The sequence below is a fragment of the Fusarium mangiferae genome, assembly GCF_900044065.1.
Source record: "Fusarium mangiferae strain MRC7560 genome assembly, contig: FMAN_scaffold008, whole genome shotgun sequence".
In the NCBI taxonomy this organism is placed as follows: Eukaryota; Fungi; Ascomycota; class Sordariomycetes; order Hypocreales; family Nectriaceae; genus Fusarium; species Fusarium mangiferae.
Genome location: NW_024573928.1, coordinates 972119 through 996566, shown reverse-complemented (window position 1 = coordinate 996566; position 24448 = coordinate 972119). Strand labels below are relative to the sequence as shown.

At 49.6% G+C, this 24448-nt stretch overlaps 8 protein-coding genes and 1 non-coding gene across 9 annotated transcripts; 6 read left to right on the top strand and 3 right to left on the bottom strand.

Moving 5' to 3' along the window:
- Positions 1–1888: 1888 nt before the first annotated feature.
- FMAN_11293 (uncharacterized protein) lies at positions 1889–3601 on the top strand (the record flags this gene model as incomplete). The annotated part of the gene is made up of 1 exon (XM_041834089.1): positions 1889–3601. The coding sequence occupies one exon, from the start codon at positions 1889–1891 to the stop codon at positions 3599–3601; it is 1713 nt and encodes a 570-aa protein (XP_041684387.1).
- A 2789-nt stretch (positions 3602–6390) lies between these two features.
- On the top strand, positions 6391–7074 carry FMAN_11292 (uncharacterized protein; the record flags this gene model as incomplete). The annotated part of the gene is made up of 3 exons (XM_041834088.1): positions 6391–6662; positions 6704–6806; positions 6853–7074. 3 exons carry the CDS (start codon positions 6391–6393, stop codon positions 7072–7074), a joined length of 597 nt encoding a protein of 198 aa, XP_041684386.1.
- A 653-nt stretch (positions 7075–7727) lies between these two features.
- FMAN_11291 (uncharacterized protein) lies at positions 7728–8398 on the top strand (the record flags this gene model as incomplete). Its single annotated transcript, XM_041834087.1, has 2 exons — positions 7728–8041; positions 8167–8398. 2 exons carry the CDS (start codon positions 7728–7730, stop codon positions 8396–8398), a joined length of 546 nt encoding a protein of 181 aa, XP_041684385.1.
- Positions 8399–12080: 3682 nt separating this feature from the next.
- FMAN_11290 (uncharacterized protein) lies at positions 12081–13772 on the top strand (the record flags this gene model as incomplete). The annotated part of the gene is made up of 1 exon (XM_041834085.1): positions 12081–13772. One exon carries the CDS (start codon positions 12081–12083, stop codon positions 13770–13772), a length of 1692 nt encoding a protein of 563 aa, XP_041684384.1.
- Positions 13773–17563: 3791 nt separating this feature from the next.
- Positions 17564–18384, top strand: FMAN_11289 (uncharacterized protein; the record flags this gene model as incomplete). The annotated part of the gene is made up of 2 exons (XM_041834084.1): positions 17564–18102; positions 18162–18384. 2 exons carry the CDS (start codon positions 17564–17566, stop codon positions 18382–18384), a joined length of 762 nt encoding a protein of 253 aa, XP_041684383.1.
- A 451-nt stretch (positions 18385–18835) lies between these two features.
- tRNA lies at positions 18836–18928 on the bottom strand. Its single transcript has 2 exons — positions 18892–18928; positions 18836–18870 (listed from the first exon to the last, which is right to left on the bottom strand). It is a non-coding gene; the product is annotated as a tRNA-Glu (tRNA).
- A 509-nt stretch (positions 18929–19437) lies between these two features.
- FMAN_11288 (uncharacterized protein) lies at positions 19438–21678 on the top strand (the record flags this gene model as incomplete). Its single annotated transcript, XM_041834083.1, has 2 exons — positions 19438–19585; positions 19643–21678. 2 exons carry the CDS (start codon positions 19438–19440, stop codon positions 21676–21678), a joined length of 2184 nt encoding a protein of 727 aa, XP_041684382.1.
- A 350-nt stretch (positions 21679–22028) lies between these two features.
- Positions 22029–23054, bottom strand: FMAN_11287 (uncharacterized protein; the record flags this gene model as incomplete). The annotated part of the gene is made up of 2 exons (XM_041834082.1): positions 22029–22645; positions 22706–23054. The coding sequence occupies 2 exons, from the start codon at positions 23052–23054 to the stop codon at positions 22029–22031; spliced, it is 966 nt and encodes a 321-aa protein (XP_041684381.1).
- A 684-nt stretch (positions 23055–23738) lies between these two features.
- FMAN_11286 (uncharacterized protein) lies at positions 23739–24118 on the bottom strand (the record flags this gene model as incomplete). Its single annotated transcript, XM_041834081.1, has 2 exons — positions 23739–23803; positions 23851–24118. The coding sequence occupies 2 exons, from the start codon at positions 24116–24118 to the stop codon at positions 23739–23741; spliced, it is 333 nt and encodes a 110-aa protein (XP_041684380.1).
- Between the last annotated feature and the right edge of the window lie 330 nt (positions 24119–24448).

Sequence of the window (24448 nt, the reverse complement as noted above, 5' to 3'; positions counted from 1 at the left end):
TGAGCGATAACCTGACTCACCATACCTGGTACACTTAGCTCCGTAGACCTCGCCACTGAGACGCATGTACCTCGACGTGTCTCGACTCGTAAGACCGCGTACCTCTTGTAAACCGCGCCACAAGCCCACTTGTCATTGAATCAGGTCTGCCAGCGAGCCATTTCAGTGCAAAGGGGCCTAGGAGGCCGTACAATTGACCACTAACGGCCGGCGGACCTCTCACTAACCCGGTATACGTGCGGGCTGCCAGCAATTCCCGTCTGCTCTTGGCTGGACCGGGACTGAGACTATCAGAGGCATTCGATGTCCTTCCATTGCCGGCTTTTCTAGCAGGATTCTCCATCGCTGCTACGCTACGCTATTCGCCCGAAGCCGCATTGCAGAGAGAAATCCCTTACCAAGCATCTCGCTCCGGCGTGTCAGTTCACTCGGAGCAGCTAGTCAGCTCATGATAAATCGCCATCGCCGCGTTCTCGAAAGGGAGCTAAGGGGGCGAGTTTTAAACTCCTGAAGTCTCTTTCAAGTCTCTTTACGGGCTTTAGAATCACAATTAAAGTAAAATCAACTCGCCACGTTCCTGATTCTTTGCCTTTTGGAGCAAGGGACGGAATCCCCTCACCCAATTGTTTTCCAATCTTCCATCGCAAATCGATTCTGCTCACTCCACCAAGAGATACGTACCGTCGTTGCTCAAACAGGAACCTCAGGCAGGAAGTTCTTGGCACAGAAGAGGTACTTCCAGTTACAGCTTAGAAAACACCCAACCACCTCGTTACAAATACGCGCCTCGCGAGTCAATCCATTTGACTTGATTAGTAGACTCTAGCTTGTCTGATTGACTCTTTTTAAAATCCAAGTTATTCAGAGTATTTCGGTCAAATTCATCAGACCAAGTGACTCTTCGAGTCCCATAACCAAGTCACGGCTCACAAACTCCACCACAACGAGACCAGACCACGACGGGACCGACTCCATCTCAAAGAGGGACCAACAAGTACCTACGCATCTACGGCCGCTTACACTCTACAGCACCCCTCAGGGGACCACCTTGGACCAGCAGCGACCACTAGCAGCAGCTCAGGACCACGCACCACCAGACGACACAGGTGGACCGCTCTGACCGGCACCCCCAAAAGCCAAAAGGTGACCCTCCAGCAAGCCAGCCGTGGACCCCCTACTACCTGGCGTCTGATCGTCAACTCTAGTCTCTCTGTCCGCCGTCCTCTCACTATCGACCCTTGTACCAACGAATCACTCTCCCCTGTCGCTAGCCACGCTTTTGCCCGTGACCTCATCTGGCTCTTGTTCTTCAATAGTCAATACCCCAACGACTGCTGGTCTCCTTCTCCCGCATTGTTCCTCTGTTCCACTGTGGACGTGAACAACCAAACAACACCACCAAATACTCACATCGTCACTTTCTCTCGTGTTCAGCAGCCGGCTGCTCACGTAAATAAATTCTTCCTTTTCTTTTCCCCCCTCGCCTGCCAACTCTGGTCATTCGTTTGATCCAGTACTGCACTTGCAAGTATAGAGTACAAGTTCCTGCCTGGTTCTACGGTACCCTGCAAATCCGAGCACCCACCCACCTTGCTCTGGCGACGAGGCTCACAAATACACCAACACCGCCCCCAAAGCCTAGACCACCTATCCTGCGACCGCCTCCTATCGCTGGACAACAACACCAACCCGGAGAATTCCCAACTTGGCCTAATATACATACAGCCATCCAGCCCTGCCTTATCCCTTGACAGCCTCACCAAGATCCGCCAAAGCCTCGCCCTTCCGACGACCTTCGGATCGATGCAATAACAGCCTCACGATTACCATTTGTTAACCTATATACCCGACTTCAGCCCAACCGGTAGTCGAAAGCAATTCGCCCAACATGTCTACATCAACCCCTGACCCTTACGAAATCTTGGGTGTTGCCAAGGATGCGCAACTGCCCGAGATTCGATCTGCGCACCGAAAGCTCGTTCTCAAGTGCCACCCCGATAAGGTTCAAGACCCAACATTAAAGGCTCAGAAGCAGGACGAGTTCCAAAGGGTTCAGACCGCCTACGAATTATTGGCCGATGAAAAGGCGCGAAAACGCTATGATGATCAGGCCCGGCTAGCAGAACTCCGCGAGCAGATGCGGGCAAAAGCTGCTGCGAGCGCATCAAGTCGCCCTTCTGCTTCAGCTACCGCGAGCCCCTCATCAAGTCGACCTACGCCTACATCTACAACATATAAATACGAAATTCGCACTAATGACCGCACATACAAGACGGACCGCCAGCCATCGCCCGTCAGAGGTTATTCCTCTTATTCTCGTTCTTACGAGGATGAGCATCCTCGCGCTGCTGATATCTTCGAGGGAGTTCGAACTGTGAGAAGGGAAAAGTCTTATCAAGATAAGACTACAAAGCGCGAAGAGAGGGAGAGGGAGAAAGAGTTGGAACGAGCGCGAGAGAAGGAGTATGCTCGAGAACTTCGTGAGAAGGAGCGTGAGCGTGAGCGACGACGAAGAGCCGACGAAGCCATTCGCCGTGCTGAGAAGGAGAACAAGGAGGCCGAGAAGGAAGCGCGACGTGCCGAGAAGAAGAGCCGCGATAAGTCTCGCAAGCGAGATACTGAGGAGAAGAAGCGACATAAGCAGCCTTACATTGAGACCTTCGATGGCGAGCCCATCTCATCAAAGTCTGAGAAGAAGAAGTCCAGCAAGAAGCACGATGAGCGACGCGAGCGTGATCGATCATCACATCGTGAGGAGGCCCCTCCCACGACAAGCTCAATGCACCCGCCACCCATTCCCGTGGAATACCAGGATAAGACCAACGCTGCACTTAACTACATCCAGGCCTCTAGAAGTAAAGGCTCATACGCTTCTCGACATATGGTCCAACCTCCCGCTCCTACTCCCCCTCCGGTCAGCTCTCCTTTCGCTGCTCCGGCTGATGATGACGATGCCCGTCGATCATCCGCCAAACCTAGACGCGGATCCACCGGCGAGAAGGCTTACAAGCCTGAGGTTGTCGATGATCCTATCGAGGCCACTCCTCCTACTGCTCGTCCTCATATGCAAAAGTCAGCCACAGCTACTGGCGCACCCACCACATCTCCTCCCAGACGGACGAATACTATGCCCAATGAGGGTTACAGTCGCCACGTCCCAGGCATCTCTCGAGCTCAAACCTTCAGTGGCGCGTATCCTGAGCCCGACCTCCGTGGCCGTGGCCGCACAAGGATGCAAGCTCAGGTCCCTGAGAGTGATGACGAGGATGAGTATGAACGTTACCGACGCGAACGTAAATCTCACCGCAGCAGCAAGAAGCACCGCTCTCCTGAGTCGCGTGGCGAACATGTGATGCAGTACCGAGTTAATGAAGGAGGTCGTACAACGCTACAAAACTCATACTCACGCGCCACCCCAGCCGAGGAAGCTTACGCATATTACCCCAGCCAACCCGGTATTCGCATTGTTGAGCGTCCCTCCATGCCTTCTCGCGATGCTAGCTACTCTGGTGGCTACTACCCCTCGAAGGTCAAGACTTCAAGTTACGGCGATGTGCAATTTAGCGAGTACCCATACCGCAACGAAGCCTATGCTGCCTAGACAGCTAAGTCGACCTCTCAGTGGATCGCAATCGGACTTTATTTCACGGCGTTTGACGCATGTATTCCACCATATCTGGTTTTATTTATCCTCTCAGCCTTGGCATTGATATTTGTTGTTCTATTGTTTCATACACCTGACGAAACGAAACATGTCTTATGAAATACGAAATTTACCTCGATCGCAGAAAGGCGATTCGGGATGCGGGATGAACGGCGTGATGGGCAGTGTGGATGTTTTTGTTGTTTGCTTTTACCATTAGCTCCTGGCATCTGGAAGGGATTAGGATCACAGTGGAAAGACAAGTTTGCATAATAGACTGTGTGTTCTTGGCTTTATCGTCGTGTGGTCTTTGTGACCTCAGGGCCAAATCATTGTACGTCGTTTGGAGTGCGACATGCATGGCATCGGAAGGGATGGCTCTCAGTATTTTCTTTTTCTTACATATCATCATCGGCGTTGGGGATACCACACTCGCTCTGGATTCTCAGTTACTCGGGCTGAACGAGACATAGCAGATAGAGATGAGGCAGGCTGATACATGGCCTGGCTTGGTTAGAAATGAAGCTCATTCGCCTCACACTTTGATGTTCCTTATAGCTTGACGTGAATGTGACCTTGAACCAAGCCTCATGGGAGCAAGGATTCTGGAGATCTGAAACTGGGTTGTACCCAATGAATATCATTGTTGAAATACAGGGTTCACTTCATTGAATTCATTTAAACTCAGACCGGGATTTCTGGCACCCAGCCTCGCTTGACCTTTGGAGCAAATAACCCCATCCATGGACGCAAACCACGTCTCATGACGGCTTGTCATAAGTCAAGCCTTTTCTTCAACCTAACCTATAGTCATGAAATGATCCACCAATGCAAACCTATTGGTAGCATTATCGACCCAATCACTATGCACACATTACCCGCCGCCTCTGACAGCCTTTTGGCTGAGTTGAGACATGTGAAGTCCTCAGACTCACAGTGGCGACTTACACGGAGGGCCACAAGCTGACAGCATTTCCGTGCCGTGAATTAATTAACGGTAATGATTGACTGTTTGTGATATCGCCACCAGCTTGAACGGGCAAGATCCGATACGTCAGGCCGCATGTTGAGTCATATGTCAAACGTCCTGAGCTGCAATGGGGCGTCGGTGAGAGCTATTGTCCCCGTCGAGGCGGCCCGTATCCGAACAATACCCCATCAATCTACCTCAATAACAGATGCGGGTACTTGACCCAAACGAATGTACGCATCGGGGATAGATATTCGTGAAAAAATGCAGCTGTGGCGGGATCGCGTTTGCTTGCCGAGACCTTGACGGGAGAGAACCTCTCTGGGGAGATATCCCCGAGTGATAAAGCGTCGACGGGATCTATTCTGAGTCTGGTACATGGATCGAGGGGACACGTACTTGGAGTGAAACAAAAGTATCGAAATGGCACGCCGAGTCTCGAGTCCCGATGATGTATGTATGTCCAAGAAAGTTGTTTGACAGGATAAAGCTGGATAACGGTGCCGCGGAGGCATCCGGTGGACGGAGAGACGCATTGATGAGGGGGCTGTGGTATCAGGACTGCAAATTACCGCTGAATATGTCATGATTTGGCTTCTACTCTGGTGTCGTTCCGTTTACTTCCCCGAGAGAATGACCGGAGAGAGTGTCATTGCGGAAGATGACGAGGCATTAACGGGAAGCGTTGTGAAACTGATTCCTGATATGAGAAGATGAGGGCCTATATGATTGAGGTATTGTAAAAACGGTGGCTGGATCTGGATCTCTGGCGATGTTGTGATGCCTGATCAGGGTGTCGAGTGAGTTGAGGTTGGCTATCTGTGGCAGCGAGACATCAGGGGAATGGACAGGTACACCGAGGAAGAGGCTGTTGCCTTTGCATTCGAGCTACGAGTATTCAGTGCAAGTGATTGCTTATCTCGTATATAGACCTGAACCCTTACTTATTTGGGAGAAAGGATTGTGATTGACACTGTCGCGATGTCAAATGACTGAAGTTGACTCAGCGTTAGCTCTAGGAGAGGCAAATGACTCTCCAGTGACAATAAAACCCGGCTCGTAATAATTCAAAACTCTAATTGACTACTGGGAGTATTCAGGTAAAACAAGTTTAGAGTGCATGTACAGTTGTGCATTGGTGATGTGTCTAGAACATCAGCAAACGCAACTTGTCATGCACGAAGCCGTGCCCAAGCTCAACATGCGGATCGTACACATCACAATGGCGGCTACTTTTCACAGGTTGACGAATGCGCACGAGTAATCTCTTCAGAGCAATACACATTGGCCCGTACGTGTATGTATCAGGGCATTCTTCTCGTTGTGACGGAGACAATGTCCATCTTCCGTACCTAACCACTACCCGACCACCGACATCCGTATCTTTAGGAATTGATAGACTTGGAATGGATTGTTATTCCGATCCCATAAATCGAGTATACATACCGGCTATTCCTCCTTTCCTTTCCTTCTCTTCCTTCCTTTCTTCTCTTCAACTATCATAGTGCGGCTCCCCCTGGCCGTGCTGCTCTTGTATTATATTTGGGCCGTGAGGGGGCGGCCCATGTCTTTCCGATCTTCTTGAAGATCAGCTTGTCTATTACCCTTGGTATAGACTGGGATAGGTCATCTTCTGGGGCTGAAGCGCGTCAGATCCATCAGTGTAGCACGCTCTACATTCTTTGCACTGTTTATGGTATTGCATTGGTATGTACTTCATATTGAATGCGGTCAGTGCGACAATTGCCTAACAAAGAACGTCGGCAGTAGGAGCAACATGAGCAAAAGCTATGACCCCAAAGAAACTAGAGACTTCGCTCTCGAGGAGAGCTACTTCAGGGAAGCTCGGATAGAAGGCCAATCTGACGGCGGTGTCTCAACCGTACCCACCCTCGACGAGATGATCACTCTGACCGCTTCTCCAAGTACCAGGAAAAGGCACAGCATGAGTTTCAACATTGCGGCAACAGATCACACGCGCCGGCAATTCGCGAACGCATATCGTCAAGTCCGACAGCTGGGCGAGCACAACCTTGCTCACCTGCTCTGGTATGTGTACGTATGCCCTTGGTCGCCATTCTCAAAGACAGTGGTCACATCAATGGGGTCTTTGGCCCAACTGTCGACAAGGTTGTGAACTTGATAGACTCGGAAATGACTGTGGTCAGAGAACTGATAGAGGACCACTTGACGGTGAGTAGTCTCCAGGCCGGATAGAAGTGAATCTTACTGATAAAAGGGTTTTAAGGCCATCGTGGCTGGAGTGGGAACAGGGTCCAAGCGACAGGCACGGTACCTGATCCTTCATCCTCGACAGACCATTTACATGCCCCAAGGCACGATCCACTACTTCTTCCGCAAGCACAGCTACCCGACCCTGATCACAGGTGGGTTTGGCCGAGTGACACCCTGTTACCTCGAGTTGAACATTCTGGATGATACTGGCGGTCGTCGGCCTTGAGTGGCGGACTCCACATGACATGGTCTACCAGCTGGTCTGAGAGGCATCTGAACGAACAGCTTGTTTGTAGTCTCTGACTGCCAGCGAGGTTAACGCTTAGGATGTCCTGTCAGCTTGTTGGCTGTATGTGTCCCACTCAGCGCCATGGAACTTGTACGGCATCTCTCAATGCACCATGGTGATACCGTCAATCGCAAGAGCGACGTCACATCATTCTTCGAGATAAGTCTGGGTCAGATTTGGACGGCAGGAATACGAACCATACACTCTAGTGCCGGCTCGACGAACATGATGGTCGAAAGGACTTCCACCAAGCCTTGATAAGTACCAGTGTCGAAACCTGGAGTACCCGTTACCCCTCATGGGGAGCCCCGAGCCCCGAGCCCCCTTCGTCAGTTCGAGAAGCATCAAGACGAACAGCTTGCGAGCCATGCAAATGGGGTTAGCGTTCTTGGTGTCCCATTTCTAGACGATGCGTTGACCTCTCGATATCGCACCAGGTGGTTAGACTGGTTCAAAGTCAGTGAAAACAGTCTGAAAGCGAGTAAAGGACATCAATGTCCTCTCGCCATGATGAAAACTGCTGAGAGAACTCCATCAAGCGTGATTTCACGGTAGGAAGCTCTTTGCATTCGAGGAGTTCAAAGCTTACAATGGATCACTACTTAGTCATCTCAATCGATGAGCCTGGCAGGGCGAGAGAGACTACAGTCATCCGTTCGTTCAATGTCCAGCTTTCCCACGCCCTTGCAGATCAGCTTCAATGCTTGCTGGCTGCCGCACCATTAGTGACATCTACGCAGCTGGGGTATCGCTATAACCTGCAAGTAGTATCGAGATCGATCTTTGGAGTTGAGCCGTCGAATTCCGGGCGTCACTGTCTCAAACCCGGCGACGCTCGAAGACGACCTGAAGCCCGATCGGTGCTGCGACAACCAGGGCGAACTGCAGCATTACGAGTGCTAGAGTAAGCCATCTCAAGAAAGAACGTGCCCAAGAAAATTCTGCGCCTAAGACCTAGGAGGATGATCCGGATAAGGAGAAGTCCAAAAAGGAGGAGCTCGAGTCTTAAATCCAGGCTAACCATGACAGACTTGACGAGATCGCCGAAGATGGTGAAGATGAGGATAAGGACCAGGCTTTAAGCTTAAACTCTATGATTAAAGAAGAACTTGTCGTGGCAGATGCAAGGCCTGCGTATCGGCATGATCTGTCAAAGTTTGTCGAGGTGTCAATTTATGGTCTGTGGTCAGCAAATCAGCTGCAGAAGAGAGAGCAGCAAAAGAGAAGGCTGCAAGACATCAAAGTATGGATTCACCGTTAGGGAGATACCACCCAATTGTGGGCTGTTATCAGAAAACATTAGTGAGTTGACAGCTGCGATATAGCGATTCGTCATGTTTACCTGCTCATGTCTCCGTCATATCAGGAATTCCTGCGAAGTCTCACTTAAGCTCGTCACGGCCCAACATTGAGATTGGCGTCTCCAAACCAGATCACGACGCCGTCTGCCACAGGCTAGACCACGTTGCGACATGTTTACTCCTAGCACGAGACCCACAGAACTGTCAACTACCAGCGTGGCGAGAAACAGAGAGACGGTAAAACATGAGAGGGTATCATGAGCACAAAAGGTGCCGAAGAGTCCAATCGGTTGGCTCGTAGTTCTCGTCGCAGTCAATTTCGCGACACAAGAGAGCGAACGGATATTCTCTCACATAATTATCCTCAGGGCGAGCCAGGCCTACGCGTCGCGAGGGTGTGATATGCATCCACGCGACAGACGGTTTGGGAAACAAGGGGAAGATGAACCCCTCAACCCTGGACAGGAGCGATAACTTTGCCAGTCAAAGCAATTTGGCGTTATTCTCAGATCGATAGTAGCCTGAGGCGGCCAGTGCCGTGGCATATCTATAGATAAAAGCAAGCGATGACACTGCACGAGTGGATTGAAGTGAAGGCCCAGATGCACGAGGGAAAGGCCATCTTTTTTCAACAGATTCCTGTCTAAACCTCGATGCTACCGAAACTGTGCGTCGCCAACCTTCGAGAATGAAAAGAGTATCTGCTGCCTCGCTTCAAGAAGTTCGTTGACGGCTCCGATCCGGCACATGACGTTTCGCTTCAACCTAGTGACGCCGACTTTCCCTTCACAGAGGGTACGAGTGTGTAGGTCCACTTCTCGTAACTACGTATGTCATCATCGAGGACTGTTCAACGATTGTTGCCGTCAACTTCGATACGGAAGACAGGATGGAGCCATGCTGCCTTGGCAGACCTCCCACTGTCAGTCACGGCAACATTGTCCACCGAGGCCCCTTGATCAAAGTATCTGTCCAATCACACACCAAAGAAACACGATTTGGTCGATCACGGAGTCAAGCCAGAAGGTTTACGAAACATTGACGAACAGAGCTACATGTTCATGCTTTGGGTCTTTGTATTGTGCCCTAGCCTTGCCCTCTTCAAATTGTCACTCCCCCGCAATCTGGCGGCCAAGAACGATTATAATACATCAAACATCAACTGAAAGCTGAAAGAAACCGCAAAGAATACTGCAGAAAGTATTGTGTCATATCTGGGGTCGGGTCTGCACCCAAATAAGACAGCACGGTTGAGGCATATCGCTCTGGTTTATCGAACCAGGTTATTTACTGGCTATTAAGAATGAGAAACCATTCCCGGAAAGTTCCAGCATATATAAGACCTACTCTACCGGAATGCTAACAAGTGTACCCTTTCCAATTTGGTCGTGAAGAACGTTGGGACAGCACCCCCTGAGACCACGTTGCAGTGAACTTGTGAATTTCTGGTGCAAGAGCCGGGTCGCCCAGAATCGCACGATGGGGCATGACTGTGAACCTAATCACCTGCGAAGTGATGTAAGCCGGGTTATTTATAGATCTTGGACCTCGGATCATCTTGGAATCAACATTGCAAAAGTAATAGGCTACCAAGAATGCGCATTCACCTAATTAACTATCTCAAAAGCTGCTTCGCCACAGTGACAGATCGAAGTGCCAACTGAGGACTTAATGAAGATTGGTTAGAGAATAGCCAAGCCATCAGCTGAACGTCTCTGTTGACATGGGGGGATGGATCCTGTTCCTGCAGGTCAATGCTCAATCCAGATGTCAGACCAGCTACCACGGATATGGTCAATATTTCTCGAGCCACACGGCAGCCGACAGCTATCTTCCCTTCCCTAGCCAGAATGGATTTTGAATCGGCACATCATCTCTTCATTCTCTATCCAGGCAATCGGAAAAGCCATCATCGAACCCAGAGGTCTGCGCCGCGATAGGGTGGCGGCACCGGCGTCGAGTCCAGGCAAAGACGAAGCTTATTTGTTCAAGCACACAATACTATACGTAGCTCTGATCAAGAAAGCAGATTATCGGGGCTTTTCAATTGCTTTACATCTAATCCTGGCGCGAAGTGAACCATTCAAGCATGTGTTGAAGACTACGGTGTGGACGTCGATTCAAATGGTGATTCAAACGTCTCTCTGAGACAAACCCAAGAGAAGCACATCAAGCTTCACAATAGCCCTGATAAATTCAAGGCCAGCCCGCGACTCAGCCAAGCCATAGTGCCTGTCTCTGAGGAGTTGGAGACATGGGGGGTACCCATGGGGGGTTTACAGTCCTGATTGATGTAGGAGAGATGCTGATCCAGCCGCCCAATACATTGCTCGTACCAGTCAAAGGCGAGCGAAGGAGGGAAGAATCAACACGATGTTTGACACATCTATAAACTGACAGAACTATAACCTGGCTTTTCCACGAGGAGGGCCACAATGAGAAGTGCAAAGCAGTCTTAGGCCCTCGACCAACACTATGGCCGCATGACCCTGTTTTTGTATTGAAGATTGCGATAGATCACAATGTCATAAGACTACGGAGCTCCAGACGCGATACGACTATAATTGCTGTCTGGCAAGCATGCCCCAATTCTTAGCACAAGATCTCTTTCCACTGAAAGAAGACAGAAAATTGACCTTATCAATTCTCTTCACGGCTTTTGTACAATTCTACAAACTCCAACTATGGGCGTCAAGGTCGATTCCAAAAGTGAGACATATGAAGCATGATCCTCTGGCATATTATATCCCAGAGCTACCCCAACACCAACATTCATCTTGGAACGCGTTAGTGAAGTCTTTCCACCCAGCCACGCCTCTATACAGACCTCTCATGCTATGGGACAGACTATCAACTCTCGACACAACTAATGAGGCAGCAAAACATTCGGCTTTGACTCAGAAAGCTCTATGTACATAGAAGCCTCGTCCAAAAATGAAAACGAAGATACTTGGTCTGTTTCTTCCTCTCTTTGTCAAGTTGCACTGCTGAATACAAAAGTCGAAAGTCTCTGATGGCTCACTTGCACAACGCGATGCAAAAGCTCAAGAGGCTTCAACAATAATACTACTGCCGAGGGCATTACTACCCGAGCTGAGAAACGACAGCTGAGCCAGAAGATCCGGTTCAATTGAGCATAAATCTCGGCCCGGTTATTGAGCAGCTTCGTCCTGGTGCGGTAAAATGCAAGCCAAAAACATCTAATGCCTCCGGCTTTCTTCAACTTGAAGCTCTCAAGATTTAGTGACTCACGCAGCCACATCCAGCCAGTTCAACCTCCCCTCGTATCTCGAGCTCCTTTGCTCCTCCGACTTGTCCCAGTTACTCAGCCGTATAGCACAGCGCAGCCACCATTCACCCCTGAGTCACCGAGTGCTGCCTGAAGTGTATTTTTGAGAGGGGTATTTTGAGTTGATACAACTGATAGCTAATTCATAAATATGATAGCGTAGCCTATTACCTTTCTATATCTATTTTGAGTTTTTATGTGCTGCCAGTAAAGTTTTGTGGTTGCCGCTTTGTGAGTCATCTTTTCACTGTAGCCATCGTCTATAAGAGCTTTACCCCAAATCTGCCCCTCACTTCTGTAACAGATCATCTTTGTCATTGTTTTCCTATATTTTCACAGACCTTTCCCCCGCAATGTCTCCCATGGCCTCTCCCGTTGCGTCAAGGGCAAGCCTTTTGGGCCTTCCTTTGGAGCTGCGCGACCAAATCTATTACTACTACTTCAAGGCAGATGGCGGCTATGTTTCAGACGGAGATAAGCTGCTTCAGGCCAGTGGTCAGACTGCTCAGATATCGCTGATATTAGCATGTCGCTCCATCGCCTCCGAGACGCGGCATCTCCCGTTCACTCTCAACCCAATCACCTTTTCGACGGTATACCGGCCAGATTGGAGGAAACAGGCCCTTATGCTTAATCAGATAGCTCATCACCACATATACCTCCTACGGGGAATGGTCCTTCGGCTTGGTCGACTTTTGACACCTGATATGTACGAGGAGCCTAGTCCTGAATATTCTCAATACATGCACATTGTGATGGAAGAAGTAGCAGAGTTCATCAGGAACTGGGACCGACGTACTGAGCTTTCTACCGAAGTGAGGAACTCTTGCGCCTTTTTTGATGCTCAAGAATTTAGAGATGGTGCTGGGTCTAGAGTTGGGGCCGCCTCAATAAGACTACGAGGAGATGATAGCACTGTGGCATTGAAACGCACGAGGTCCTACCTATTACGACAACTTGCAGACAAGCACCCCACAGAATTCTCCCAGGCTATCGAAGAAATCTTGCCTGGTTGGAATGATTCACATTCAATTGACGACTTCTTCAGCCTAGGATTCGATTCATGGGCTATGCCGACTCGATCTGAAGTCAAGAAAATGGTAGATCTCATGCAAAACACCAAGTATTGGCAGAATGGGGATGCATGGTACCATCTAGGCTTTGATATCCCTGGCTACAATGGCTCGAAATATCGATATAAACGAAAATATTGGTTCTCAGCTACCGCCCAAGCTATCAGGTTCCTTAGACAACTTCCTCGGAAACAGCGCTTCTTGATATCTAAGCTTATCCTTAACGAAGAACGATATGCAGCAGCCTTTCCTGAGTCTCATATAATAGGCATGATTCCTTTTTGTCGAGAGAATCCGAAGCTTCATGTTGAGCACCGTATAAATCTTTGGCGGAACATCCTTGCCAGAGGCGATGACAAAAGGATCCGAGGCCTTATGTTTTGTATCGAAGGCCCCCCTCTGGTTTTGGATAATACTCCAGAATGGCATCAGATCGTACCTGGATTTATTGGGAGAGCCTTTACCGGATTCATTCTGCATCTATTGGAGGCCTTGAAAGAAGGGTTGCCTTCAGACTCATATTCCCTTATTGTCAGCGGCTATCCTGATCTGAATCGTGCCACCGAGGTCTTTTCTACATCTATAAAACCTCATATTGCCTGGCTCACGGCTAATATGACGGATTGTATCGCCTACCGCCTGATCGCCCCATCCGGCCACCACGAATATCCATTTCCCACCAGGAACTCAACCGGAGGAGTCGCTCCTGTGAGCGAGAGGAGTGCCATAATCCAGTGCGATTTCACTCTTGACCAGCCTTGGGACTGGGAAAAGATTTATGATGAATCCGAAGTGTCTACAGTCTCGACTCTAGGCCGTTTATCGATCTTTGGTGTAGGCAATGGGGATGACTTCCTCGACGTTACCACTGATATGCTTGATTGGGAAAGTATCTTAAGGGAAAGCTATGAGATGGAGGAACTTTCAGAGGGGCTTTTTGCAGAGCCCTGCAATGATCGTTACTTGGCATGAAGGCAATGCAGACAGTCAGTGGCGCGTGATATTAAGTCGAGGCAATTGGTCAGTCGTCTGAGTTATATTATCCTTGTGTGCTCTTTCTTCGCAAGTTTTATCTTGCTTTAAACGTCACCATTTTTGGTACAATTCACTCAGTCCAGTATGCATGATCAACTTGTCGTTTCGGCGGCTTGCGACGATGTTCAGAATGACAACTAACACCACGCGTCGGCGGCGCATGTCTTCGGTGATGAATCAATACATATTGTTTTTCAGTCATTTTGTCACAATATTGAATTAAGAGTCACTTCAAATCTTAGTTCTACACGAAGTTCACAAGACCCGCATCCGCTGTCGTTCGTGGAGCCTATATGTCTTCAAGCACACAGATTTCGAGATGTTCGCAGTCTGCGGTGCAAAGCTGGATGGCAAGCCTGACAGCGCGACACTAGACATCAATAGGATAGACAAATGCCAAGGCATGCCCGTTAAGTGAGTCAAGATACCTAAGCTTCTGGAATTCAAGACAGGCTAGTATGCTTATCTTTTGCGCGTACACTACGTAGGTTGAGGAAAGGGGCAGCGACGCTGCTTTGGGCCGAGTCACTGTAGCTGGAATTAATAATTACACCTCCAGGTGACCACTTGACATTTTCAGGACAACACGAGTCCTTATGCTCGAATATGATAAACCAGATGGTTATGAACGGCGAGAAGCCCGTGGCCGAACTCGCGAAGCACTGCTACGACAAGGTTGCGATCAAGAGGGGTCTCCTAAAGAAGCAGAATAATGGGTGTAGGGCCCTTAATCCGCAGCAGGTTGGTGGCCTTGCCTATACCCGGGATTAAGTTCGGGAAGATCGACAAGTACGTGGTTGCTGATCCTGGATGGATTGAGATTCCGAGGAGGGTTACGGATAGGATCTTGTTTACCTATGTGGCCGAGGACTGGAAGTGTAGTATGCGCAAGATGAAGGAGGGGGCCGCGATTGCGATCGGGACTTGTCCGTCTCAGGGGCCCGACAGCACTGTGTCGGTCAAGTTCAAGGTCGGTGTGGGAGCCCCGGGTGTGAGCTTGATTAGAACCCCACTCGAGCTCTACTATCTGGCGAGCCTCGACTTCGACGGGCGATGAGGAGTGGTTGTGGGCGTACATAACCCAGTCTAGTCATTGTGGGAAGAAAGGAGTCAGAGACGAGGTGGCACCAGTTCTGGATCGATGATCCGCCCAAGCCCGCGTTCTAGAGCGTTTAGAGCGTGTCCAACGTCGCCGTTAAGAACAAGATCGAGACGAGGATTGAACCAGCGGTCCTGACCACCGTGACGTTCAAGTAGATGGGCGAGCACAAGGGCGGGAACATATACGAGTCTATGCTCTTAAAGCCGAAGTCGTGGAAGTAGATATCAAGGTCATAATGTGAAACACCTCTTGGAAGTTATGCGTGACTAGGGGCAAGGCCGGGATAGTGAGCGCTATCACGAGCAGGCATGGGTTGGCGGGTCTGTACAGGTTTATGGGGACGGAGATGATACTGGGTACCTGCGTGAACGTTGTCGACGGCATGATCAGAATCGCGGCTAAGAGGGAAGTCAACCTCCCGAACACATGCGCACCCAAGAACATGGTCCAACTCACGTGCTCCACGGCCCTAATATACGAAGACGACCAAGGTTCATATAACAAAAGGTGATCGACATATCAAATCACGGCAAGGGGTATAATAAGTCAATTGCCATCAACGCACTGATGGGAAGTAATCCCAAGTCATATGCCATAGTCCCGAACAACGGCAGAGTTAAGATCTTATACTACCACCAGACAAATACCCAAACGTGAACATCCACGGGGCCGTAGGCACATGCACAAACATTCAAGATCTGGCACTCGATCACTGTTATATAAATATGTACATGTACAACAGCGGATGCAGGATCATGCTCGTCGGGTCGGGCGTGCCCAGGCTCCTGCAGAGGATACTGGACCCGGCCAAGGACGACTACACGAACAAGCTCGATTTACGTCTGGTTTGAGGTTATGGGCACTTGCAGGACGATGGACGCGGAGAACTAGTTGTTCAACGGCGAAAACCTCGACGATTTCCATGTCCCACACCCCGAACCTGACCAAGTCGAGGTCCACTGCATGGAGTTAGACGGACAGACTTTCTGGTACGAGTACACGTACTGCAGCGAGAATGGATTCGCGGTCATGTTCTGTTCTGCAACGCGAGTGAGTTCATGCATAAGGACGAGTTGACGTGTGTGATCGAATTAGGGGATCCTCCCGCCGTGCCCTGGTACGACACAGTCCTGTCATGATCGTGGACTGGCTTATACTACCAGCTGATAACGCGGACGCGATCGAGATCATAGTCTGGGGCAGGTGAATGATGTTGATGACGGGCTCTGACATGAAGCATTTTAAGTACGCGATTCCACTTACTGATGCATAGATGTTGATGGGGAGGTCTACAAGCGAAAATCACGACCAGACCACGAGCATAAGTAAGGACCTAAACTATGAAAAAGCCATAGACACGACCAAGCGCATCTACGAGTGCATGTGCCAGAGCGCCAGTCAGAACTCAATCATGGATAGCTTTGGGACGTTGGACACTGCCTCATTCATCCACCCTCGTACTCTTGACTCAACTGATGAGAACCGACTTGCAAGTCACGCAAGGCCAAGGCCAAGAGCGGAGATGAAGACAACTACGGCAACGAGGAGCCAAAGAAGAGGTCTCGACGCGACACAGATGGATTCAGCCTACGAAGGAGATGACTCAGGCCGCTTGTAGCTCCTATTCAAGACATAAACTACGTTTTGGGTACTCAAGAGTATGTCATGAGCAATAGGACATCAGATAACTTTCAGTTTCAAGTTCTATGTGTTTGTTTTCTCCATTTCTTCATATGTCCCCAAGTGAGAGATTTGAAGACATGTTAGTCTTGGAGGCCGACCATCATATGACGTTGGCCCTCACGAATATATGCAAAGGCCTCCAAACCTGCCAATGAGAAGCCATCCACGACTCATCCGTAAACTCGCCATTGATCAGCATAAATACCCGGTGCTTCTTCGCTTTGTTCTTTCCCTCTCTTCTTCTTCTTCTTCATCATCATCATCATCATCGAATTCGTTTTTGTGCTTTCGAGACCTGGTGTCCCGATAATAATCCCACGTGTTAGCACCGCCAGAAAACCCGCGGTCCGACCACAACAGGATGAGTAGCTACAGCTGTTGTGGTCGGACCGCGGGTTTTCTGGCGGTGCTAGCAATCCTACAAGCTCATCACGCATGATACCCGGTACCTGTCATGCGTGGTGAGCTTGTAGGGCCTGCGCGCGAACGTGAGTTACTGCCAGGAATCTTTCAAGGGGAAGTCTAACATACGTTTCAGGCTGTATCCCCTAGCACACCAATTTTGGCTGGATCTTGAAGACCTACAGTCCCGCCATTGTGTTACCCCGACACATGCACCTGTAGATCTTCAAGATCCAGCCAGATGCCCGGAATGTGTATCAGCAACGCGCGCGATCGAACCCTCTCAAAAGGAGTTGTTTCATTGTTGTGTATTGCTTTTTCACTTTTTGCTTGGGTACGTCGGCTTCTTGCTCCCTCGATGCGGCAGTGGACTTACAGTGTCAGCCAACACGATTAATGGACCCGGATATGTCGTAAAAAGGTGTCCTATTACTTTCCTCCTTCGAAATCTTCTTCATCAAAAACCTCTAATTCTCGAATTGCCAACATATATCTCCTGGGCGTAGCCACTGGTGGCAAGCCCCGTACAACCCAACAGACAATGGAGGCACGGGTCCCCGACGATGATCTGCTCTTCATGAGTGAAGAAGACTTCGTCGTAGACTTTGCAAGCCATTACCTGGATAACTTGCCATTGAATGCTCCATATGATACGAATGACGCAGCGTTTGCCGACGTACACCAGGAAACAACCTTTGCAGATGCAATCGATTCAGTCAATACGAACTCATTTGGCATTTACTCCAATCATATCAACCCAATTTTATATAACACTCAAGAGCTACCAGCTCTAGATACTACTTATCCTGATATCTTACCTACGAACTGGGACTTCATGACGATGCCCACTGATCCCATCACTACTACCATTGCTGGTTCTATAACAACCACAGAGCAATCCGATTATTCCACTACTTACACAAATTCTTCCTCCCCAACGACTCAAAGCAGTCCAACAAGACTGTCACAATCACAAATTTCCAACCCCTTATCGGCAAAAAATGCTGAAAACGCATCAAGCACATTAACCAGAAGACGAAGAACGAAGATGAAACCAGGCACTAGACCCTGTGACTTGAAGTAAGCCATCCTTGCCAGATTTACATTAGTAATTCGCTTATACTAAAACTTCCTTCAAGAAGAGAGAAGCGAAAAGAAGATAAGCCTGAGAAGTGTCACATCTGCGGAAAGGGGCACCAGTGGAGGCGCGATCTGGAGAGGCACTATTGGAGTAACCACCCAGACGAGGCAGTCAAGATGGGCCTTAGTCGAAGCGAGCCCAAATGCAGGCACTGTGGAGAGTATTTTGCGAGACGAGATCATCTGAAAAGGCATTTGAAGAGGAAGCATGGGGGTAGTTGAGCGTGTGAGCTGTTGGGTAAACCTACTAAGCTGTAGTCTCCTTTGTCATGAGTTTTAGTTTCCTCGGTTGCAACGAATAAGTACAAATGAACTTAGATGCTCTGTATAAGTGAGGCGCACAGCCCGCCCAACCAAGACCGTATATGTTCCTTCGGTGGTATAAGTCCTCTTAGTGAGGAGGCCGGTCTAAACTTAGGATCTCGGTCCCAACTTACAACAAGACTTAGGTAACTCGCAAAATCTTAGTAACGCTTTTTAATAAATCGGCTTCTTGCCTTAAAACTTGAAGTTGTTCCAGATTAAATAACTGCTTACTCTTTAGTCACGCTCGCTTTAGTTCTCGCCTCCAACATCACAACAACATCTCTCACCTATAGCCAAGGGCGAAAAGAGGACGAACGTATACAACTTGTAGCCAACAAAAGACTCCAGAAGAGCAAAAAGACAGGAACTCCGGTACAGGGAATCGAACCCTGGGCTCCGCGGTACTGATCCCTCAGCTGAAGATGAGAGCGCGAAATGTTAGCCACTACACCATACCGGATGTTATTACTTGAAAACGGAGCTCGAGTTGGTCTCTATCATTGCCATGCAGTGAAGCGTAGCACTTACTCTTGGCCCACCATGAATGGAAGGGTTTCTTCCTCATTGTCATTCACTTGTTCTTCTCGCCTTTAAAATAATAGGGGTTCTTTGCGTTGTGCGTGATAGGCCAGCCTAATCCGTACAAAAGTCAGGTTGACAGTGACAGTGACAGTGACAATTACTCAAGCCCATCAGTCACCCAGCAACGACGCTGGCGTAAACAAACCGCCTTTTCCTTCTTACTCTCCTTCTTCGTGATGACCCCTCTTTCTCCGGTCACGACACAACGTCTTGTTTCATTTTATTCAAGTGAACGAAGCTGTTGAAAGGCTACTAGGGGACGATAGTTTTGGAAGATATCGTATTCCTCGGCATCGCTCAAAGCTATAAAGCACATATACGTCCACCCCCTTGCATACTCTCACACAAACGCAGACCTCCGCGCTCGTGTCAACAACCTGTGCGACAATGTCTTCTAGTAGTGAAGACACTCCTTCTGTCATGTCACTCGATGACGAGCCTCTTTACCGTGCGCCTGAAGGCTATTATGTCGGCGACGAGTGCCCAAATGAAGAGGAGCAGTTCACTTTCACTTGTCCCTACATTCACTGCGATGGCTGGACCTTTGCCTCTGCCGAAGAGTGCTAGAAGCACGACAAGAACTGGCACCAAGGTCCCTACGCGTGCGGGCAATGTCATGTGAACTTTGCTGCTCAGCCTGCACTCCAGCGACATGCCAAGGCAAGCAAGCATAACACCCAGTGGGTTTGTGAGGATGAAGACTGCGAGATGGTCGGAGAAGTTTTTGACACAAACCCCCTCTTTGTCGAGCACATTCGAAACTCAAGTGGTCACAAATACTGGTTTGCGGATGAGACTGCAGATGATAACGACTCGGTTTTCACACCATCTCTCAACTCTGGTCATCAGAGCGCAGATGATGATGTTTTTGGACCCTTCGAATCAGATGGAAATATCTGTAACGAGCCCTGTTGTCGACACTACGGTACGGACTACAAGTGCAAGTCTGAGTTCAACCGTCACGCAGACACAGGTGCTCATCAAACTGCCGCGAATCTGAACAAAGTCTTGCTCTCGGGCATCCCAACTACCTCCGCGCTCCAGGCCGAGCAGGAAGGTCTTCGTTCATTCCGCTGCACTTCCCGCCGCTGCCACCGACACGGGGAAGTCTTTAGTACGGCAAAATCATTTTTCAACCACCTGAAAGACGAAGAACATCGTGATGGATGGTATGTCAAATTCGACGACGACGACCTCAATTACAGTAGCGATAGAGATGTCTTGCCCGGAATTCAATTCTATGCCGGTGGCAAAAAGGGCAGATGCGTCAACGAGAAATGCCCCCGGTTTCGTTTCCAGTTTGACTCTTATGCCGCTATGAAGCAGCATAGCAGATCACTCGGTCACGCCCGGGCGGAAGAAGACCTGGGGTTTACAGACGCGGACGAATCAGGCGAAGAAGTCTGGAAGAAGAGCGCGGTACACGGGATGGAGGTTGCGGAGGATGGATTACTCTGGAAGTGCACCAAGCAAGGCTGCAAGAAGTTCAATGTTGTCATCAAAGGGCTTGGAAATGCCAAGAGCCATTACAACTCCGATACTCACCTCATGGCTGCGGAGGAGGTCGCCACTTCATCTGATGAGTCTGTGGAACATATCGAAGGCATGGAGTCCCTGAAAGACGGCGACGGCTGGAGGTGCCTCAAGCGCGGCTGCCGAAAATTCAACAAACTATTCTCACATCTGGGCAATGCCAAAAAGCACGCCAGCGGTGACAGCCATGCCTTGGCTGAGGAGCCCGACTCTGCAGATGAGAATCTCGAAGGGTTGGAGTACTCAATGGAGGAAGGTGTCTGGACTTGCGTTAAACCTGGCTGCAAGCGAATGAACTCTATCTATCAGCATCTCACCAGCGCCCGAAAACATGCCAATGCTAACTTTCATGCTCTTGCTGAGGAGCCTGCGGAAGAAATCGTGGAGGACATCGAGGGCATGATGGTTCTGGATGGGGGGTGTGCTTATGTGTGCATCAAGTTCGGCTGCAAAGGCTCAGGCAAAACCTACTCCAACGTCCGCTCTGCCAAGTTGCATGCGAACGCTAGACCTCACATGAAGGCTGGCGAAGTTTCGGCTTTCATGCCCAGTCAGTTCAATATGGACTTGTTTGCAACCCCGACACGAACTCCACGAAGCCTTCTGCTCACGCCCATGGAGACAGAAGAGTCGACCATTGTTGTCACACCGGGGAGCCCTTCTGCTGGTCGTGGAACCAATCCTGCGGGCCATGCAACAGGCGCACGAAACAATGCCTCTGCTCGGACTGTGAAGATGATTCGACTACGAGGGCCTTCGGTTAGTAAGCAGGAAGAGCTTGAGAGAAAGAACCGAGAACTAGAAAGTCGTGTCGCCAAGCTAGAGATGCAGATTGGCCAGGTTCTTGGTTTGCAGAGTCCTCAAATCCAGGCGCACTATGAGAACTCTCAGATTCATCAGAGTCCCCAAATCCATCAGGGTCCCGAGGTCCACCTGAGTTCCCAGGTATATCAGAGTGCACAATTGTTTCAGCAGATGCCTGAGGCTCCTCAGACTCCTGAGATTACATGCGCGCGTGTTGAAGGTTTATCCAAGTTTGTGCGGCCAGCGTACCGTCCTAAGATGCCAATGCCCGTTGACGAGGATGAACTGTGAAAGGTGTTATTGTTGAGATTACCGAAGGATGGTGGAATGCTCTCAAGTGAATGAGATGGCATGTCGAAGGAAACCCCTGTTGAAGGAAAACCATGTTGAAGGGAAAGGAAGGTTGATGTTTCATGTTGTCATTTTACAGGATTGGTCGGAAAGTGTTGAAAACAATTGCTTTTAGATACTGGCTTTGCGTAAGGGTCTAGATACAAGTCATGATCGAGAATCAAATCTGTGCGAGTTCTGTCCCATTTCATCAGAAATGCCCATTTCCAGTCTTCCCGCAAAATACCAGTCTCTGCTTCGTGCTGAGGAGTATGCGCTTCTGTCGCACCTCAATCCTCGCTGCTCCCATTTCAGTCCTCTGCTTCCAATTGTTCGTCGTCGCTAGCCGTAAGTGACAAAACCTCCATGTCATCCGCCACATCCTCCAGTGTCATCTCCTGGTCCTCCTCAAAAAGCTCTCCGGTGCAGATGAGTCGACCTCCAACAACCTCAAGATCGATCGCTCCATCAGTTCCAAAGTAGTGTTCGTAGGACTCTTGATCGATAGCCAACTCCATCTGCGGAAGGTCTTGGACCTCGTCCTCGTCCTCGGCGAAGTAAACCTCGAGGTCAACGATGGAGTGCTGTGCTGGGACACCCATGACTTGAGCTCCGTGGAAAATGTTTGGTTCTTCGTCATCTGAATCATACGAGGGTTCCGGGTTGAAAATGTTGGATGTTTCAATCTCGTCGTTGACGAGATTATTGTCATTTCCAAGGACCGCAAACTCCATCTCGGAATCACTGTCGGAGTCGGTACTGTCGGCATCATCTGTGACCATGGCCGTGTCGTTGTCAGAGTCTCCGGTGTTGATGTTGACAATAGTTCCCTCGGAAATGTCTGTATCGTCTTGGATGCTGCTCTCAGGAGAACTGTGGTGTTCGTCCTCTTCGTTGTGTTCGAGCAGAAACGGGATCGCTTCTTCCGCTGCAGCCCCCTAAACTGGCAGCAAGTTCAGTCCGATCTGAATGTCCTCCAGCGCAATACCAAGACCTCGCGCTTCATCCAGCTTGCGGTTGCTCTTCTGGATGAGGTCCCTACGCACCATACTGCTAGCCTCCTGCGCTTCGAGAAGATTCAAGGCATCTTCTTGAAGAGCATCGTGCAGGGAACCTGTGTCGGGGTCCCAAGTGCGGCCACTCCATGTAGCAAGGCAGTCGTCTCCGATAGAGATGTCGTTGAGGGTGATGCCCTTCTGTTTCGCTTCCTCGAGGCGGCGGTTGGAGTTGTAGAAGATGTGGTTTTTGAAGTCTGCGCTCATCAGATTAAGGAGCACGATTTCCGTTAATCGCTGAGTGACATTTTGTACAAATTCGGCAGACAATGAGGTGCTCATGTTGTGATTGGTGGGCGAGAGCGCTCCAAGTTGAGGTTTTGTAGATGTAAAGAAGAAGCTACTAGCTGTGAGAAGAGATCAGAAGAAATGTGGGTTAGCGCCTGAGTTAAAGAAATGCGATTTCGGTATTGATTTGGCGGGTTGTGGTGCGGTGATGAGGATAGAGATGAAGGTAGGTAGGTTCAAGATTGAAGATTGAAGATGGAGGTTGAGCTATTGAAAGAAGAGGTAAGTGAATCACGGCCGATCCAATATTCCAGAACGACAGCCGCCAACTGTCTCTTGTCTTTGCATAATTGTAGCATAAATATCCATCCAGAAACTTCACCATGCAATTGTCACCGTCATGGGTTCGGCAGACACGGTTGGAAGATTTATCATCAATTCAGTTGATGTTCAGATGATCTACGGTCTCCCTGCATATGTAATTGGGACCTCGACCTTTGGCCCTATGGAAGTCGAAGCGCGGATTCCTCCGTGCCTTTTATAGCAGTTTTCCAGCCTTGTCCAGTCCTTCATCTCAGGTATGCCTTTCGTTCTGAAGTCTCGTTTTCGCCGTGAGGTTCGCCTCGTGGTAGAGTCTCTTCGCGAGCTGTTATCGTCGTTGCAACAGCTCCTCTTCGGAACTCCTTGTCATTTGTTGTTCATTTGTCGGTTCGTCTTCCTTTCCCCGTCAACTTTCCCTCACTGAATGTCGCCCATCTCAACCTCCTCGGCCTTCTCGCCCTCACCCTCAACCTCTGGCGCATCTATTCAAGTCAGCACTCTGTTACTGACCTTCCAAGCAGCAACTTACCCTTCATCTCCGCCTCTCCCTCAGCTTCCATCTTTCTCTTCATAGCGTGCGCCAATCTCTTCTCTATCTTGCGCGCCTTTTTGGCGCTCACCTTGGCTCTGGGTCCGCTCGTAGGCAAAAGACCTGGCCTGGCGCCTCGTGTAGTATCGGCCTTTGCGACCTTATCTTTGGGTGCTTGTGATCGCTTGCGTCGCTCCTTACGGGCGCTTGAAGCGCGCGCCGCAAGGCGGTTCTTGGAGGGACCGTTAGGGTTGCCGACGGAAGGCATTGTGACTGTATGTGTTGGTTTTGGTGATGGAAGTTCTGCGATAAGAGGCTCTCAACTTTTTTTTTACTGGGGTCGAAAAACTCGGTGGAGGTTCGGTAAGGAATGCGCTAAAGTGAGCCCCGCCGCGGGGATCGGCAGAGCTGCATGTTCCAGAACGCCTCCTCCAGAGACTCAACACGAGGAGACAAAATATTATTCATGAATCCCAATCAATTGCGCCTCGAATGTCTAAGTAATACAATTCTGAAAATGCCGCTTCCCATGCCATCAAGTAGTCATTTCAACATCATACACATGCCATAAATGACGCCAGATACCCCTATAAACAGT